This window comes from Lonchura striata, chromosome 15 (genome assembly GCF_050655825.1).
Source record: "Lonchura striata isolate lonStrDom1 chromosome 15, ASM5065582v1, whole genome shotgun sequence".
NCBI lineage: Eukaryota > Metazoa > Chordata > Aves > Passeriformes > Estrildidae > Lonchura > Lonchura striata.
Genome location: NC_140717.1, coordinates 5,038,080 through 5,050,857, shown reverse-complemented (window position 1 = coordinate 5,050,857; position 12,778 = coordinate 5,038,080). Strand labels below are relative to the sequence as shown.

The following is a 12,778-nucleotide window of genomic DNA, read 5'->3' as shown; positions in this document are numbered from 1 at the left end:
TCATAGGGAAACACTCTGTAATTTCTGTATTAGAATTACAGTGTTCTTGCCCATTACATGGAGAACTGGATGTCAGAGAAGAAGTTAAAAAGGAAAAAAAACAAAAGGCAGGAAAAATGCTGTGATAGGTTAATTCATTTCAACATCTTCATCAACACAGGCGCCAGTTGCTCTTTCAGCTGTGGATCAATTTGAATATTGCTCAGTTCTTTGATATTGAGGATCATCTCATGGGCTTGGAAAAAAAGCTCTTTCCCCACAGCATCCTCCACCCGCCTGCGCCACTCCCTCAGCCTGGGTCTGTCTTCAAAGATGTCACAACCAACTCCAACAGGCTGCAGAGGGGAGAGGAAGCAACAGTGAGGCTTGGGGCAGTCACTTCTTAACTGAGACAACAGGCACTAAAAATATACTTGCAGATTAAAGGGGAAAAAAGGAAGAGCTCACAGAGGAGCAGTAGGAAGGAGGGAAATCTCTGGTCAGTGTAGCTATCTGGGGGACACAAAAGCTAACCTTTGTATTTTAAAGGGCATTTAAACTCAGTTCCTGGGGGCTGGAATAGCTGTTCAGTGCAGCATAGATAAGCACATTCTGTGAGTGGTTTTCAGCCACGACACTGAAGATGTGGTGGGCTGGCAGTCCCAGGGACCACTGCCCAGTTTGCAGTACAGAGTGCTGGATTGTACAGCAACACCCAGCACAAAATACGTTTAACTGAACCAGTGCCCTAACTAACATAATCTATCTGCTTTCTGCCTGTGCCACTCTCTGAAATTCACTGTAGAGAAGCAGAACTGCTGTTTTTCAGTCCCTTAGACACTGAACTGGGAGAAAGAAGTCCTTGCTGGGCTGAAGGATCCAGGCCCTGGTGGTCTGGCAGGGAAAAACCAGTTTGTAACAGAATTAATTTGATTGCCTCTATCTGAGCTTAATTCTTTCATCTTCCAGACATGGCATGGGCAAGTATTATATTCTTGAATAACAGAAATATTCCTATATGGTTGTTTCATTTCATCAGACCTGTCTGCTATTGCTTCTCATTTATATATATTACCTCCTTCTCTGGAGGTTAAAAATAAAGTAATGATAAAAAATGAAGAAAAAGTTATTGCTAGAGATGAGAAACAAAAGAGATACGTTGCAGACAGCTTTTTCTTTTGATTTTCATTGCTGTTCTGAACCCACTCCCACATTCTCCTCATTGTCTTAGGCCAGTTCTGCTGAAATATGCCTTGCTTCTCCTGCTAGTGAATAGTTTCCCCGTGCTGTCCCCTCCCTGCTCAGCAGCATTTGTTTTCCTTGTGCTGACACTTCCTCACCACGCTCCAGGCACTCACTTGCATCAGTTCCACAATGGCCACAAGATCTGCCAGGGAGATCTCACTCCCAATGATAAAAGCCTTGTCCTGCAGAAACCTCTCCTCAAATTGCTTCAGGGAAGTGGACAGCCCCTCCATAACCTCCTGGAGCTTCTCTGAGGCCAGAGGCTGCCCTGTGAAGAGGGGAATCAACACCTGAGGAGAGAAGGGACATCATAGTACACATGAGCATCTTCTCTGGTACTAGTAATTGAAGTTACACCCCATGATCATCAATGCCCTGCAATTAAGCCACAGAAGGGGATGGCAGAGCTTCATGAGCTGTGGCAGCTCCACAGAGCTCCTGGGCAGAGACCACGCCAGCAGTCCTAAGTGTGACCTGCCACAGCAGTGACCTCCAGCTAATCAGCAGCAATGTGCAGAACAAAATCAAGGATCTTCACCTTATTTTGTGCCTGGCAGCTGTGCCCTCCCACTCCACCCTGTTGGGCTACAAAAGAAAAATAGGCAACAGCTCTAGGGAAGACAAATCTCTGCCACAGTCACCCCTGCTACATCCTCTGTGTTACCAGGAGCTGCCCTGCTGTGGAACTGGGTGCTGCAGGCAGCTGCCTGTCCCGCAGGGTGCCAGAAAGGAGGGAATGGTGGTGGCTGTGGCAGGAGCATCAGAAGGACTAGAATTCATCAACAATGCCTGGAGACACAGAAATGGCTTCCTCTGTGTGACAGCAGCCAGCAAGGCTGGAAGTGGTCAACACCACTTTTACACAAATCTTTCAGTGGCTTAAAGCACCATTCTTTAAACCACTAGAATTATTTTCTGGAGCAATCACACAAGTGCAGTCCTTGTATCTGCACAGACTTGCTGGCACAGGAGGCAGTTGCCTTTCCACAATATTTTTCACCAGTCACGGAGGTGTATGCACCACTGGAGCCCAGTGTTTCACAGCTGTGCTGCCTTCACCTTCCACAGCTAAAGAAGTGCAGTTTGTTTAGAGAATCAAAATTATAAACACAATTTTCAATCAGTCCGAGTGAACTGATTTCTACTTACTGCTCATATGTGCAACAATTCAAGTTGGGATTGCTTAATCCAAGCCAGGATTTTGGCCAAATACATGTGGAATCCATTTCATCAGAAAATTTGTGGCCAGTTCTCTCCCTAAGTGATTTCAATTATGCATGGTGGGATCTTAGGGTAAAATCACTTGAAACAGCGTCTTCTTTCTTTTCCTTATCTCAGGACTGTCTTCCCATTTTCTGTCTTCTCCCATTTCTAGCTAACATGCTTTTCTTACATGGTGGCTTCATATGTTTCCATATTTACAGTTATTCTGAGAACCTTTTCTGCGTCTGGGCTATGTAATCACCATCAGCAGCAATTAGTTGGATTTCTTTCCCTTGGAGCACTGCAGGCTTCCAGTACGCAGAAGCTGGAAGAAACTGCTTCTTGTATGAATCTGCCTCATATTTTAATTGCTCCTCTGTACTCTATAGCCAAACAATCAACTATCAATAAATTCAAGAAGATAAATGAGTCCTGATATGCTTTGTTAGGCACAAACAAGGGCAGACTTCACAAGGGAGTAGTGAAGTTACCTGTTTACTAACAATTGTGATTTCATCTGAAATTCCATACCAGCTGTCCTTGCAGAGCTATACTTGCACCTAGGTCTCTCTAGGGATAGTTGCATTAACTGTTTGGTGAAATGGCTGGAAATAGGTGTCCAGCAAAATCATCTGCTACTAAATGGCTCAGGATGGATCAGGTAATTTTGCCTAAATGTAAATTGACCTGATTATACTGAGTGAAGAAAATCTGCCTCTCAGTGCCTCTCTGCTCTCTCTCCCTGAGCATATTTCAGAGAAGCACATAAGCATGCTGGAAGCAGAAGACTCCTTCTGCATTTCCACCCTTAAGAGGCTTCAGGAACTCTTATGAAGAATGCAAGTCTTTCTGCTTCCAGCAACAAAACACATGTTCACCAAAGCCAAACTCTGCCCATGTGCACACTCTGCACAGCTGTTTAGGGAGGGAGAGGCCCTTGGAAGCAATACTAAGTCTGTTACATATTTGCTCACAAATCCAGGCAATGAAAGCCTGTTGAGTTTGAGACCTTCTCTTCTGTACCAGATTTTGTTTAAGGAAAAAACCAAAATGGCCAAATCTGCTTTTGCCAGATCCTGATGTTGATCAGTTTGAAACAGCTCCCTCTCTAACAGCTCCTTTCAGTCAGAATGGCCCAGGTTTGTTGTTTAATCACAACAAACTGTCTGTGAACCGGGGCTGTTAGGATGCTCGGTACTCTCACTGAGGACCACATCACTTCACTCACGTTTTACATCCAGTCTCCTTACCTTGATCCACATGGTCTTTGGGGCGTTAGCTCGGATGTTGGTGTGGTGCCAGGAGAGGTACTCATCCACCCGGGCCCGTTTCTGTATGTCCGAGGGGTACCAGTGGTCAGGAGTGTTGTACTTTCTGCTCAGGTACAGCAGGATGGCAGTGCTGCTCACGCGCCAGCAGGAGACAAGAAAGGGGTCAGGCGGTTACGATGCAGAATGCTTTTGCCTAAGCTCCCTCTCCTGCTCCTTCTCAACTTCTTTCTTCCACTAAAAAACATTCCAATCAGGATTTCCAGTGGAGTCTAGGGACCATATAAAAGCATCGAATTCATGTTGACATCAGTGCCCTTCCATGAAAACTTTAACCTGCTGGAAAATGACTGCACTGTTCTGTGGTGCTGCTGGACAGTACTGGGTCAAACAAACAATGAACCTCCATGATTATCAGTGATGGTAACCCCACTTGCTCCTTGCCTGTTCTGACCCATCTCTCTGAGACCTGTGCTGTTTCTGTGCCTGTGTACTAAATGAAACTCTCTGATGGGTTATTGCTGCCTTTTCATCAGATCTGACTCCAGCATGCAGCTTCCACTGAAGTCAGTGGAAGTCTCAGCAAGGAAATCCTACTGAATCTTTTTGTGTTTTTTGTGTTTGTCCAGATGTTTATATTTTCACTAACTGGCAGAAGTCAGATGGAAAAATATCTTAGTCATTTGCAACAATACTCAGGCTATTACTACAAAAAAAACCCAAAAAACCAAAAACCAAAAACCAAAACAAAAACAACAACCCCAAAAAAACCACAGAAAATGTGCTGGCAAAATGGAAGAAAATGCAGACACACCTACCATGCTGATACTGCTATAGTTCAATTGTTTCAGTATTATGACATCATTAACTAGTCTCCATAATAATCTTTTAATGTAAAGTCTAAATTTTATCTGTGTAGATGTTCTCTCAGCTTTTATAACTAATTCAGATAAACAGAATTCTTTCCTAGAGTAGAAGGGATTTCTTTTCCTAGGGTGAAAGGGATTTTTATAAGCTTGAAACATCTCCCAGAAATGTTTATAATCCCATTTTGAGGTAAGTGCATTCAGGGTGAGATGAAGAAGCTAAGTCAGCTGAGTTGTTTACATTCTGAAAGATAATTCAAACAGAAAATGGAAAGAGATCAAATGAGGTTATACTATTAAAAATAACCAGCATGTTAATATATTCTGTGATCCTCAATTATCCCATGGGAATGACATCTTCTGAATGCAGCACAGATTGCTGGTACCCAAGGAAGTCTAAGGACTGAATTCTTACCATTCTGCAAGGGTGAAGTCTCCATCCTTCAGCGCTGGTACTTTCTTCAAGAGGCTGACTTTGCCTGCACCTTCACTATTCGATGGCCCTAAGAACATGAACAGACAAGTCTGAGGTTAGAAGTGTATCTGCCAGTTCATGATAAATGAAATATCTGCAGCCAGCTGGATAATCAGTGAACAGTGTGAGGTTTTCCCAATAGGGTCATAGCTCACAAGTGAAAGGTAATGAAATGGCAGAGTCAGTGTAAGAGCTGTCTGCAGAGGCAGCAGGCTCAGAGTGGCCACATGGCATGGAGCACTTTATATTTTTATATTTCTAACAGGAGTTCTCTCGCTTGGCTCAGGTACCAGGATACTTGCAGAACTTAGTGACAGAACAGACATTGGCTAGGGGCAGGGAAGCTCAGACACCTCAACCCTGCACTACTCCTGACTCTGTGTCACTCCTGACTCTGTATGTCAACCTACTTCCAACAGGAAAACACAGGAGGAAGACACAATTCCATAAGAATTTAAACTCCACAGTCCCTTGGAGGAATTAACAGCTGGCTATCTAATCAGGCTTTCAGTTTCCCACTGCTGGCACCAGACTTGCCAGTCTGCAGTTAAATGCCAGGGAATTGCACAACAGCCCAGGAACACCTGAGTAAGAAAAGCTGTGAGGAATTTGTTTGCTTTGCTTGTTTTAAGTTCTCCTGAAGAGACATGACAATTAGAGTGCAAATCCTGATCAAACCAGCATGACCAGCAGGAGGTCTTGTACAAAACTCCCTTTGTTCAAAAAAAGTCAAGAAAAAGAATCATTAACTTACAGTGACCTGCATCTCTGAGAACTATTTGTACCCATTGAGGAAGCAGTAGCAGTGGCTACATGACTGGACAAATGTACAGTGGGAAATAATCTCTGGGAAATAAAACCAGCCTCTGGACAAACAAGTTTATTTTCAGCTGGTTTGGGAAGGCTGGGAGAAGGCAGGCTGCTGCATTACAGTTACTGACTGCTTTCCCTTATATCGATTTCACATGAGTTAAATCAAGCAGAAAATACATTACCACTTGGTCTCCTTTCCAGCTGACTAGCCTCTACCTTGTTTCTTCTTTGAAAAGATGTTTGTTTTTTTTTAATTCCAGTGTTAAGTAGCTTCATCAGAGATTAAGGTTTACGCTCATCTGTGATTTGAAGGGATTCCAACCCACATTTTCCCTTTCATTAGGAAAAGTCTCTGTCTGCCTGCTGTGAATATGGCTTCCAGCTTAGCTGGGTAAGAGGTTCCATCTGCTCAGCAGAACCAGGCAACACCGTCCAGAGAGGTAGGAAACCCTAAGCAGGGCTTCTTAAAAATAATAGCCTGACAGAAAGCACAAGTTAAGCCTAATAACTGAGAAAATTGAGTATAAAAATAAAAATGTCCAAAAGTGGGCAAAGTACTGGATGTCTCACCTCCATGATTTGTATCACAGAAACAGCAAGACAAATGTTACATGCAAGGAATCACTCAGGGAAGTTGCTTTGTTTTGTTCTTTTAGAATGGCCCCAAAGGCCTTTGGTCACCACACACCCAGACCTGTTGAGATCTCTAGTGTTCACCTGGCCTTTGGAAAAATGCAGTAGAAAGTTGCCAGTCAGTGATGCTTACAGCTAATGAGCAATCCCTCATCAGACCCAGCTGTTTGGTTGTCCTGCTGTCTGTGTTTATTATCCAGGGCAGCAGGGAACTAAGAAACAAGGATATGAGAAGTAAGCAGTGGGTGAGGGCAGCTTGAATCAGATTTCAGAGAGCTTTCATCATAGAGCAGTTCTAGCAGGAATACTGAGGATATTTGTTCCCTGACGGAGCTAACAGCAGGCTGGACAGTAGTTCAGTGTCTGTGACACAGCCAGCACCACAGCCTGGGGATGGAATCAGTTACTTTGGTTTGTAGATAGACAAAAAAGACCCGTGCTGAGACTCTGACTGAGCTGTGAACTGGTAAATGCCTTGGTGTGAACACTAACTCCAGGCTGCTTCATTGGGACCCATTGCTTATTGTATGAAAATAGAGACCAATACTTGTATTTGCAGTTCAGCAGAACTTAAGCTTGTGCCTCTCTTCCAGCCAGCAGAGCCAGCCTTTTTGTTTAGTGGTATTGGGTGGTCCATCTTTATCATTCCTGTGATGTTGGCTTGACTTACAGTTCTGTTTAACATCAGTTGTACCTGGGGTAATTAGTTCTTGATGACTCCCAAGGATGGATGGATGTACAGATATATAGATAGATATAGATACAAAGACAATGTGTATTGTTGGGCTTTGAGATGTAACTTTAACAAGCAGAGTATCCACAGTCAAAAAGCAGGGCAGACTACACACATGAAGAAATCTTAAGCCTATGTCATAGTGTGGAGAAGGAGGTTTATTGGTGAGTGAAAAGAGCAGCAGAGAAGATTTTATGGAAATAGAAAGTGGGGAAATCCCACTCTTTTTACCAACCTTATCCTCTAATCCTCGACCAAGGGTTTCAAAGTAACGCGCTTTGCCTTAGGCGCAAAAGTAACAATTTACAGGAAAACGCAGCATTTAAATGGACAACAGTCATAAAGTTGGAGGAGCCTGAACAGGGCTGCCGCAAAGTACAGCATTCCCAGAGCACTCCTCGGCTGTCAGAGTGACTAATTTGCTAGAAATGGCTAGAGGAACATTCCTTGGAGAGCCACAAAAATAGACGCAACAGAGCTACGGGACTACTCTGGGAACTGGAGCCGTTCAACGCCCCTGGGCAGCGCAGGGATCCAGCATCACCCGGTGGCCCGGGGCGCTCGTCCTTCCCTCGCACCGGGCAGAAGGACGCGCTGCAGCCCCAGTGCCGGGGGGCGAAGGGGTTGCCCCGGTGTCGGTGAGAGCGACCCTCCGCCAGCCCCGTGGGGACCCTCCCGTCCCTGCCCGGCGCTCACCTGCGCGGGGCCGCTCCGCGCCGCTCCCCGCCGCCGCCTTCCTCGCCAGCACCGAGCCTGCCAAGAGCCAAGAGAGCGGCTGAGCCCGCGCCCCGCCGGGCCGCGCCCGCCCCGCCGCGCCCGCCCCACCTTTGAACAGCTCCACGTGCTTGAACTCGAAGGGGATGTTGTTGCTGCGGGCGAAGATGTAGATGGAGCGGCAGGGCTGCGAGAGCAGGTCCAGGTACAGCTCCAGCCCCATCCCGACCCGGCGGGGAGCAGCCGCGGCTCTGCCGCCGACCGCCCGGAGCCGCCCCGCGGGGGCCGAGCCGCGCCGGGCGGGAGGTGCCCTCCGTCCCTCCCTCCTGCCCTCCCCCGGGCCGTGCGGGCGGCAGCAGAGCGAGCGGGGTCTGTGCCTTGTGCTCTCCGCTCTCCTCCGTGGCCAGGACTGGAGAGAGCCGGAGGGCCCCAGGACAGCCCACCTCAGCCGGGGCGGGAGGCACGGCCGGAGTTGGGATAGGGGTTACAGAGTTCTCCTTGTCACAGCGTCAGGAGGCCCTGGCCCGCTGTGGCTGGCATGGTGTTCATTCATTTTCCTTCGGGAAGGGAGGGAAAGGTAACGTGAGTAATGACAGGAGTAGCGCTCAATTACCAGGATCACAAGAGGCTGGTACTAAGCAGTAAGAGAGAAGGGGCTGTCGCTCCGCTCCACAGCTTTGCTGGCACCGCAGGGGTTTGGGAGCTGCTCACCCACGGCATCCCACTACGACTTTCACAAGGTAAATGCTGAGTTTTTTAACACAGTCCCGCGGGGCTGTGCCACGCTGCAGACAGCGCCTTTGCACAGTGTCCTCGGAGCCGGTGTTAATCACGCACCGCCAGATCTCAGCAGGGCTTTCTGTTCAGAACATAATTCTTTCGTCATATAGTCTCTGCTGCAAGGTGACAGCTGAATGGCAGTGAAGTGTGGAGGACTTCTCTGTGGACATTACATCTGCATACTCAGTCAAAGTGACTTTCCTCTCCCTGGTATTTGTCATTTGCACTGAGCCCAGAGCTCGGTGCACAGCTGTGTGATTTTGGGAAGGTGACATGCTGGCTGAGCACAGGGATTTGTGGGACCTGTGACATAGAGCAGCTGAACCACTCAGGGCAAAGTCACCCCCAGTCAAACCCACCTCAGCTGTGCTGACACCTTGCTATCAGTGTTGTGCCACACAGCTCGTATGTCATACACAGATCTTTGGAAAGAACCATAGGAATCTCAGGGAGAGGAAACTGGAGGATCCAGTTGCTCTTTTTCTTGTGAAAAGGCTTGGGTACTGATCTGGGAGCTTTTGGACTAGACAAATTACAGACTGGGACATTTCCAGGGGTTTAGAACTTTCAGATTTAGAAGAGCACTGTAAGAATTTTTCAGTTTCTCAGCCAGAACACGGAGAGGGGCTGTGCACCCCTTCACTTCCCCTGCAGCACAGTTCAGCCTCTCGAGCACCTGCACCCAGCACTGACATGCTGGAGATCACAGCTCACAGAGCCTTGTGGCAGCTGCTTGAGTTCAAACTCCTTCAGTGCAAAGGAATCTGAAATGTTGAGGGAGTGGAGAAAAGGAGCATGAAAGTGGCTCTGCACAGGTAAATAGTCAGAGAAGTCTTTGTGCTTCAAAGTGCTCCCATGCCCATACTCTGAGAAATCATTGAGAAGAGTGTTGATCTCAGCAGTGTGCAGCAATATTAGCAGTGTGGGTTCACTTTGCTCCTTTATTCATGGTTCAGTTGATCCATTAGTCCTATCTGAGCTTCAAAGATCTTTTCATGTGCTGCGTGGAAATGTTCCTTCCTTAAGTTTTTCTCCAATTTGCTGACTGCACTGCACAGCCCACATAACCAAAGAGGTATTTTTATCTGGTTGTGTTATAGAGCATTTGATTGATTATTCCTGGCTCCAGGCTAGTGCTTCTAGCACTGTATTTTCATTTGACTCCGTCACCTCTAAGACCATTTTTCCTGCCCTTATTTTCTCTGTCAGCATTTTGGAAACAGGAACAAGACAGAAAAAAATGCATTAAGTTTTACAGTTTATTTCTTAATAATTTAGAATTCGTCTCAGGATGTCTTTCTGTTTTTTAAACATTCCTCCTATTTTGTATGTTACAGCTTCATTTTCTTCCAGAAATCACAGGTTCTCACTTATTTCCAAATAGCTCTGGCAGGAATTGAGGAAGTTGAATGAAACACATTAGATTAAGGTGACACGTGAAGCTGACAGTGGAGGTGTAATCCCTCTCCCTTTTCAGGGTGAAAGGGGAGTAGACAATCAACAGACCTTGTACCAAGACAAGCAAAACTCTTGCACAATCCGTTGGGTTTTGGGGGGCAGCTCCCACGGCTTTCAATCTAGGAACTGGAACCAGACAAGTTCCAATGACACAAAGGAACAAAATACAGAGGTGGAGGGATAGCAAAAGGCAAAGTACAAGGATAAACAGCCTTATCTCCATGAATTAGAGCAAAGAACAAGGCAGATTTATCTGTTTTATAACTCTGTGGCCATCCAAGGTGTTACTTTAGGGAGGTGCTTTGTCCTGTGGGAATGGAAGAGCTCAAAATGCCACTGGTCACTGCATATATGCCAGGCAGAAAGTATGGGAAGAACAATTTAAATTCCCTTCCTGTCATCATGGCCAGGATGGAGTGAGGCAAGTGTACTTATCCTTTGTGAAACAGCAGTGGAGGAGCACCAGAGAACCAGCTCTGAACATAGCTCCAGCTTGCTTTTGAAGGCAGCTGTCCTTGCAGGAGTGCACAATGGGTTACATTTAAGGACCTTGTGCTTCATTCCAAGCAGAACATTGGCTCAAAACTCTTACATGGAGCTTTTGTGCTACAAATATAGTAAATAAAAAAAAGTTTTAAAAAGACACTGTATTTGCCTTGGTTTTTGCAATGGTTTGCATGCAGAGCAGCCCTGTCTGGAGATTCTGCAGGGAGATGTGTGCCACAAAAGGCTCTGCTCCTTAAGTCCATTTTGAGATCTGTCAAGACTAGCACCCTACAAAATAGACTCTTGGTTTTGATTGTTTCTCTGCTCTGCTTATACTTGAACAGAAAGTGTGGGCAATATTTATCATGCTGGTAGAAGTTTGCTCTGTCCAAGAAAGGGAAAAGTTGAAAGTCAGGGAAGGCACAAAGGTGCCAACAGCAGCGTGCAGCGAGGCTGGGCAGCAAAGGCACCTCTTCAACTGCAGGGGTGCAGAGCAGCCCAGCTGGGAGCGTGATAAAGCTGCAGTTAGAGGAAGGAAGTGGTACAACATAAACACCTCCTGGGGCTCAGCACTGTGGCAGCTGCAGCAGCACAGGCTGTCAGGCATTGCTGCTCAGGCACCAGGCCCCGCTAGGGCCAGAAGAGAGCTGCTCTCATGGGCTCTGCTCACTGGCATGCAACAGGCCCTTCTCAACAAATTTACCAATAAAACATCAGGTAAGAAGACAAATATCCCTGCATGTATCTGCACAGAATGGGAGAAAGTTTGAGGGCAAATGTGCCTTTTTACCACTGACACTGAGGGTTTCCTGCAGGGTGGAAGGATGGAAAGCAAAGGCACCAGGCTGCTTGGCTCCTATAGCTCAGCCTGCAGGCAAGTGCAGTGCAGACTGTGGTTCGTGTGGCCCTTTGAACTAAAGGGCAGGTTTACTCAGAAAACAAACAGAAATCCAGCTGGCTCACTCCCCAAAAACAGTGGATCCAACTGAAAGGATGTGTGAGACTTTGAGCAGCTCCAGTCACCATTTCTGGGCGCTGCAGAAACTTGACTTGCATTCAGACTGACACCTCACAGCTAGCATAGTGTGCAGCCTTCCCCATGGATGGTGCAACCAGCAGCAGAGACAAACAGACTTCCAGATACACACACAGCTTAGCAAGGAGGGGAGAAAAACAAATCTGCAAACTGGAAGCCTCCTCATGGAGGCCTGTGCCTGGAAATGGGAGGTCACAGGGACAGCACAACAGGAAAGCAGGAATGGCACAAAGGGACACAGGCTGTGGTTATGAAGGGTGTTGCACAGGTGTGGAGGATGACTTAATGTCCACTTTCTTCCAAATCCTGGTTACAAATCCAAACAGAGCAACAACACTTGGCAAATGCAGCCATTGGCTTTATGGAGAATACTGAAGAACAGTGGAGCATTAACCATGTGTGGGACATTCCCCAGCTCATGTACCAAGCTCTCTGCTCACACAGGACTGGCCTGCACAGCTCCCTGTGCTACCAGGCTGACAGCCTGGCCAAAATGGTTTCTGCTGTGCTGACAAACCACTGTGGCTTGTGGTTTGCAGCAGCTTGACCAAGAAAAGCAGCTTTTTTCCACTGTGAAGAATGTTCTTTATAGAGTGTAGCATGAGTCTCTGGGTGAGGAGCTTTATTGACTCTGTCCTTGCCAGAAGCTGGAGGCACCCCTTGGGTACCAGCACAGCTCCCTGCTCCTGAGCACTGTGTCCCTTTGCTCTCACAGGTGACGCAGCAGCATCTAGTGGCCAGATGTTCCAAAGGCCCTGGCAGGATTCCCACGGGGGCTGGCTGTTGACCTGTCTCTTTCCTAAAGAGCAAAAATCTTCCAGCAGACTGTTTCCACTTGGGAAAGTGAAAACCATCTGCTGCAATGTTTTTTCCTTGTTTCAGACACACCTGTTCTGCCACACCCTCAGGAAACCTCTGCTCTGGCCTGAAAAACTCAGAGCAGAGGTGGGAGGGCAGCTCTGAGTGCCCCAGCTCCCACACAGACTGAATCACCTCAGCCAGCCCTGGAACACAGCCAGTGGTGCTGCAGCATGAAAGAAAAGCCTACAGGGCTACACTTCCCATGCTGCAGTGGACAAGAGGGAAAAG

The 12,778-nt window shown here is 47.0% G+C and overlaps 1 protein-coding gene across 2 annotated transcripts; it reads right to left on the bottom strand.

The window, feature by feature from the left end:
• LOC110481290 (glutathione S-transferase theta-1) lies at positions 1-8,207 on the bottom strand. Of its 2 annotated transcripts, XM_021549826.4 has the most exons (6): positions 8,041-8,207; positions 7,912-7,968; positions 4,977-5,064; positions 3,678-3,828; positions 1,338-1,514; positions 1-335 (listed from the first exon to the last, which is right to left on the bottom strand). In XM_021549826.4, the coding sequence occupies exons 1-6, from the start codon at positions 8,150-8,152 to the stop codon at positions 135-137; spliced, it is 786 nt and encodes a 261-aa protein (XP_021405501.3). In that variant the 5' UTR covers positions 8,153-8,207; the 3' UTR covers positions 1-134. The 2 variants fall into 2 exon arrangements, with proteins under 2 accessions (XP_021405501.3, XP_085449113.1); XM_085592987.1 differs by lacking the exon at positions 7,912-7,968.
• Positions 8,208-12,778: the final 4,571 nt, after the last annotated feature.